This window comes from Filicampus tigris, chromosome 13 (assembly GCF_054856515.1).
Source record: "Filicampus tigris isolate MCC_2025a chromosome 13, RoL_Ftig_1.0, whole genome shotgun sequence".
Classification (NCBI taxonomy): domain Eukaryota; kingdom Metazoa; phylum Chordata; class Actinopteri; order Syngnathiformes; family Syngnathidae; genus Filicampus; species Filicampus tigris.
In genome coordinates this window covers 4,324,343-4,330,270 of record NC_141229.1, presented here as the reverse complement: position 1 = coordinate 4,330,270, position 5,928 = coordinate 4,324,343, and the positions used below count along the sequence as shown (strand labels likewise).

The following is a 5,928-nucleotide window of genomic DNA, read 5'->3' as shown; positions in this document are numbered from 1 at the left end:
TCCTGGTCTCATCAAAATGTGTTTCGTGTACACGGCAAAGCGGGTGCCTGTATGTGCTATAAAGGCGCACAATTTGCTGCATAACCCGACAATGTGATCACCTCAGAATAAATGCACTGATTTATTACTTATTTTTGCTTGCTACAGCACCCTCCATAATTATTGGCACCCCTGGTTAAGATGTTTTCTTTAGCTTTCGTTTAATTCTTTTTTTTGTAAATAATACAGATCCTTGTGGTGGCCAAGGGTATCTCGGTGGGTCCGCAAAACAAAAACTTGCAAACATGTTATCAACAATCCACATCCATTTTTATGTTGAATAAAATTTGCACACATACACACACACGTAAAACATTGGCAACACAGAGTTATAAATATACAAACCATTTTCAATAGATACAATTATAAATAATAAAAATAAAATACATAATTTGTTTCCCTTTAGAAATCACTCATATCTTGTTCCCTCATCTTTCAATTTTCTACGCACACTATGAAAAATATGACAGTAGCTTATTGTTATTTCTAGACTAGCATCACTTACAATCACACAATGTTATAAAATTTCCACTTTCAGCCTAAAAAATATCAGGGGAAATAGACCAATGTAGATGGTTAAATTTCATGTTCAAAGGTTTTCAGATAGTTGACGCACTGTGGGAGTACATAGTCCATGGATGAGCAACTGGCACCGGTATGCGGGGCGCACATTCTGTTGCCCTTTGATTAATTTTCCCCCTGCCCCAATTTTTTTTTTTTTTTAGCTCAAATAAACATTTCCCTAAACACTGATAAAGATTAATTATTAGTTGAACGGGGGGAAAAATTGTCAAATACCCAAAAATCAACTATCGGGCCTGGGACCTGTTGGGGGCAAGCATAATTCAGGGGGGGGGGGCAGTGCCCCCCAGCCCTCCTTCTACTGTTGGGGGCAAGCATAATTGGGGGGGGGGGGGGGGGCAGTGCCCCCCGGCCCTCCTTCTAGCTCCACCAGTGGTTATGAATACAATTCGACATGTACAGCTTCTGTTGTTTCTGGCAGCTGAGGTGGATTGATTTGCTTTTTTGCTTTAATGTTACAACTGACGCCATTCCGCGTACTTTTCTGTATCGCTCAAGATTTTTGTGATGAATGCAGCCATTTTGCTTAGTGATAGACATGGTTGAAGTAACTTTAGGATATAATGCGTTTAAAACGTGAGGTTAGTTTTTTTTTTTTAAGTAGGTCTTCCACATGTAAGAATCCATTTGAGTCAGTCGTTTTGTTGAAAATAGTCACAGAAGAGCTGTCGCACCTCCTCGCCCTGACTCTGGTCAGTGTCACAGTCGACCTCGGCGTAGGCGGGCTGCGGGCTCTCGGCCTCAGCCACCTCGGCCAGCCACTCGCCGTTGAAGGCATCGCCGTGCGACTCGCACACGTTGTGCAGAATGCAGCATGCCCGTATCATGGCGGGCACCACGTCCAGGCTGCAGTCGTTGCGCTTGCTCAGGCACTGCCAGCGCGCCTTGAGCCGCAGAAGCGCCTCCTGGGCTACGCGGCGGGCACGTCGCAGCCGCCGGTTGAACAGGTTTTGGGGCTCGCTAGGCGCCGCCGGGTGGGCTCGCGTGGCCCGCTTCTCCGGGTAGGCCTTCAGGAGCCATCTTTGGAGCGGGTAGCACGGCTCACCCAACAGCACATAGCTGGAACACAGGAGGGACCAAAACATGATTAAAAATTGACGGAGACAATATTGTAAGGGCAAGCTCTATGAAAGGGATTTTTTTTTTTTTTTTTTTTTTTGCTTCGCTGGGTTCTGTGTAGAAGGCAGATGCGGATGAATGCCAGGTCCTTCGATAACTTTAGCGGTCTGTGTGTAAAGGGCTCCATGAAAATATTTACTTGAGTTGTCTTCCCATGAAGAAAGACGGCGGCACCAGCGACAGTCCGCCATCCGCTGCCGTGGTCCACAGCGAGGACTTCTGCAAGATCTCCGCTGGCTCGAACCCGCCGGGGAAACAGGCGCACATGTCCCAGATTTGCCCGCTACCGTTCACTGTCACCTGTCACATCAAAGACAAGCGGCATGTAGTTTTTTCCCCCCCTTCTTGCTTGCATGTTTTTTTTTACAGCCCGAAGACAGGTGGGATCGGCTCCAAGCACGCCCGCGACCCTACTGAGGATAAGCGGTTTGGAAAACGGATAAATGGATGGATGGCTCAAGTGCTGATGAAGAATTGTGGGCCCCCTCCATAATTTAAATAGCCTATTCCTGCTCTTAATTTTTTGTAAGTGTGAACGGTTACTTGTCTATGTGTGTCGGGCAGTTGGCTAGCAACCAGTCCAGGGTGAACTCAGCCTCTTGTCAGCTTCAATTCCAGCTCAGACATACTCGACCCTAATAAGGATAATCAGTGTAAAATACGGAATAATGGACCCACCTGAGACAGCACCGAGAGCCAGCCAGCGGGGTTGATGTAATCGGACGCATTGCTGGACGGCGTGATGATGGCTGTGTGCAGCGTGGCCACTGCGGCAACACAATGCGGGAAGCCCCACTGGGAGAGGAACAAGCGTGCCGACTCCTCCAACTCGGGCTCAGCAGGGGGCCGCAGGTAGTCGGTGCGGAGCAGCGCCACGATGCTGTGACACAAGTCCCGCACGCACTTGCACACTGTGGACCTGCCCACACCAAACAGGGAGCTGATGGTGCGATACTCCACGTTGGACGCCAGGCGCCACAGCGCTACCGCCACGCGCTTTTCCACGGGCAGCGCCAGGCGGAAGCTGGTGTCCTGACGTGTCAAGCGGGAGCGCAGTTTGTCGCAGAGGTAGAAGAAGGTCTCCCGGCTCATCCGGAACTTGTCCAGCCAGTCAGAAGGCTGAAACTCCGTCATCACGACTCGCTCCCACCAGTCCGTGCTGGGAACGGTGGTCCAAGGGCGGGTGCGGAAGTGAGCATTGGAGCAAATGCCCCCAGCTATCATCATCTGGGGGGGGGAAGAGAGACTACACATATAAAGTGGCACTTTAAAGTTTTGATGAGAGCGACCATTTATTGAACAGGACAGTCAAACACACATATGCAAAATGAACACACTCGCACGGAGCCTGGAGGTGGTGATAAATCATGCAAAGTTTCTGAATAAAAGGCTGTTGATGTGACTCACTCCCTCATAAAGAAAAAAAATTGCAGTTCTTAGACAAAGACCTACAAGAAGTTTCATACCAACATCTTGGCGTGTAACCACAATTACTGTATCGACTTTGCTAAAGATTTTTCTGCCTGAAAAAAAAACCCAATATTGCTCATAATGTATCGTGGAGTCTGACCATCATCATTCTCCTCTGCCTCTGGAAGAAGTACTGTCGCTGTCTCAGGCGTCTTTGGATCTCATTGCGCCGCTGTGCGTCCGCGTTGTTTACGTCCCTGCGGCGCTTTTGCAGCATGTAGGTCATGAGAAACACGAAAGGCCGCATCCGCTCATCGTCTTCTTCCATTTTGACGCGTATCGTCGTAACACATTTGATTTAAACGAGGTAATATTAAAAGCGACAGAACAATTGCCTCTGAGAATTGAGATGTTGTCATAGGCTACAGATGAGGAGGCACACTTCCGGTTTTTCTTCGTCGGCTTGTAATGCGAAGCGGGAGAACTTCGGGTTCTCTTCGTTTTCACAAGCTATAACTTCGAGTCACGATTCGGTCTATTCCTTCTGTTCAACTTTCTACTTACTAACTTGGATAAGCACCGTAGAAGCACAACATACACGCTTTGAAGAGGTAATATTAACAGCGACAGAAAAATGCAGAGCTCTTATGTGGGTTGGAGGACGTACTCTTCCGGGTTCTTTTACCGGTTCATCAATAGCATATGGCACCACCTACAGGACAAATGTGTAACATTTCTCTCAGTGATGGATGGGTGATTTACTGTATTTTCCAGTACAGTATTTTAAAGTTCATTTCATTTTTAAAAATGAAAACATAACAGAGAAACATAGACCATCGCAAGACATAGTAGCCACTTCTAAAGGGACTGCCTCAGAATCAAACTTCCATCCTTAAGTTTGTGGAAGGCATTCTTTCCCCACAGGTATGTGCAAAATGTTTGGTTGTCTTTGAGTAACTTAGCAAAGCTAAAATAATCACTTATCGTTTCCTCAATACATCTGCCTTGAAAAGAAAAACAAAAAAAGAAAAGAACGCTACGAGACGACTTTCACACGAGCGATAAAGAGTTCCGCAGCGGCGGTCTCAAATTCCTTGGCGTCCATGTGGCCGGACGGGTCTCGCGCCTGCGCTTCAGTCATGGCGCGCGCCAGCTGGTGCGGCGACATCTTGGCACTGGCCTCCAGGCGGCGCAGTGCCTTGACGCTGGGGGGATCGGCGTCGCGCGACGTCTCCAAAGCCTCCCTCAGGGCGCCCAGCACGGCCAGGCACGGGGCCCGCAAAGCCGGCCCCTCGTCCGGCCGGCACACCTGGGCGTAGAGCCGTTGCGCTTGCCGGATGTAGTCGGAGAAAACGGCGCATGTCAGCACGCCGTGGCGAAAGACACCATAAGGGATGGCCTCGTGATCATGGCAATGAAGGCGGCACAGCAGGGGGGCTGAAGTGGAGGCCGGGACGCCACCCTCACCGCACAAGCATCGCAGGGTTTGAGTGTACAGGCCACCGCTCACCCCGCCACCCACAGCACTCGGGGAGCCGCCATCATCCGCATGCCCGAAAGGTCCCGTGAGGCTCAGGAGGTCATAAGCCACACGGACGTTGTTGTAAAATGCAGATCTGGGTTTCGAGACATAAAAAAAAGATATTTATTGTGTTGTATTTATAGACCAATTACTATACAGGTGGGCGTTGACGTCAGACCATACTGTAATTTTAAAAAATGTAACTATGCACGTCAATTTTTTTCATAATGTAACAAAATGCATTTCGAATTGGAAAATTTGTTTCGATTCACACTTGAGGGTCACCATGGTTTACAAGTAATTCTTTTCTGTTTATTTATTAAAGAGTGCATTTGTTGAGTTCTCTCTTATTGTATTGTGTTTGTAGTCATTTGAATACATTTGTATTTATTTCTAAATGTTTATCTATAAATCACTGCATTCGTCTTATTTTTTTAATCCATCTATGTATGAAATCTTTTTCTAAATATATCACTTGTGTCCGCCCAGATGTAAGCCTCCCCATTTTCTACACAAGTGTCAAAATATACTTACATTAGTTTCAGAGGTAACATAGCGAGTTGCCTAATAGATAATGAGTGTGGCATTACTGATAGCCTACCCCTGCGAGTGGTGGGCCAGTCGCAGGTGCCACAGCGCCCGATTGAGTCGCTGCTGAGCTCGGGCGCTTCCCCCTCCTTCTTCCCCCGACCGGCCGTCGCTCAGACGCGGCTCCTTGAGGTCTTCGCCGCCGCTCTCCACCACGGCAGCGGCCAGGCTGCCGAAGTGGTCGGCCAAGAAGCCGACGGGGTCGTCCGGCCGGGCCTCCACCATCTTCAGCAAGGCGCCACGAAGCAGCTCTCCGACGCCTGCCTGCGACAGGAACTCGCGGTCGGTGCCCGGCCCGGAGGCTTTGGTGGCCGGGCCCGGCTCGGCCACCATCGCGGCGGGAGACAACCCGGAACCGGCGGACCGGCGCTTCTCTCTATCGGCCATGTTTGTTGACGTCCCGTGTCGCAGCAACGGAAGTGAAAGTAGATGCGGGGAGTGGCAGTCTCTCTTAAAGCTGCAGGACCTTTTTTTTTTTTTTTTTTTTAATGCTAAATTTTGAGTCGTTTTGTAGTGTACACAAAATAAAACATATAAGATCCTAAAATGAATTCATTTTAATATTCTTAGTACTGTTATTTCGAGAAAAACACTGGGATTCGAACTTCAATTAAATTATTACTTGATTTTTTCTTTCAAAATATACAGCATTTTTTACGATATTTTAT

At 48.3% G+C, this 5,928-nt stretch overlaps 2 protein-coding genes across 2 annotated transcripts; both read right to left on the bottom strand.

Annotated features, from left to right (window-relative positions):
- Window positions 1-287: 287 nt before the first annotated feature.
- Window positions 288-3,488, bottom strand: LOC147137225 (uncharacterized). The gene is made up of 4 exons (XM_086050337.1): window positions 3,311-3,488; window positions 2,419-2,967; window positions 1,880-2,040; window positions 288-1,680 (listed from the first exon to the last, which is right to left on the bottom strand). The coding sequence occupies exons 1-4, from the start codon at window positions 3,476-3,478 to the stop codon at window positions 1,254-1,256; spliced, it is 1,305 nt and encodes a 434-aa protein (XP_085906463.1). The 5' UTR covers window positions 3,479-3,488; the 3' UTR covers window positions 288-1,253.
- A 692-nt stretch (window positions 3,489-4,180) lies between these two features.
- Window positions 4,181-5,663, bottom strand: tpgs1 (tubulin polyglutamylase complex subunit 1). Its single transcript, XM_086050341.1, has 2 exons — window positions 5,274-5,663; window positions 4,181-4,766 (listed from the first exon to the last, which is right to left on the bottom strand). The coding sequence occupies exons 1-2, from the start codon at window positions 5,645-5,647 to the stop codon at window positions 4,187-4,189; spliced, it is 954 nt and encodes a 317-aa protein (XP_085906467.1). The 5' UTR covers window positions 5,648-5,663; the 3' UTR covers window positions 4,181-4,186.
- Window positions 5,664-5,928: the final 265 nt, after the last annotated feature.

Excerpts from the sequence above, each read along its gene's own strand:
- LOC147137225 (XM_086050337.1), bottom strand. The coding sequence starts at position 3,478 with ATGGAAGAAGACGATGAGCGGATGCGGCCTTTCGTGTTTCTCATGACC. Across the intron at positions 2,968-3,310 it reads GGCAGAGGAGAATGATGATG|ATGATGATAGCTGGGGGCAT; the intron begins GTCAGACTCCAC and ends TCCCCCCCCCAG. Across the intron at positions 2,041-2,418 it reads GGCTCTCGGTGCTGTCTCAG|GTGACAGTGAACGGTAGCGG; the intron begins GTGGGTCCATTA and ends TTGATGTGACAG.
- tpgs1 (XM_086050341.1), bottom strand. The coding sequence starts at position 5,647 with ATGGCCGATAGAGAGAAGCGCCGGTCCGCCGGTTCCGGGTTGTCTCCC. Across the intron at positions 4,767-5,273 it reads CTGGCCCACCACTCGCAGGG|ATCTGCATTTTACAACAACG; the intron begins GTAGGCTATCAG and ends CTCGAAACCCAG.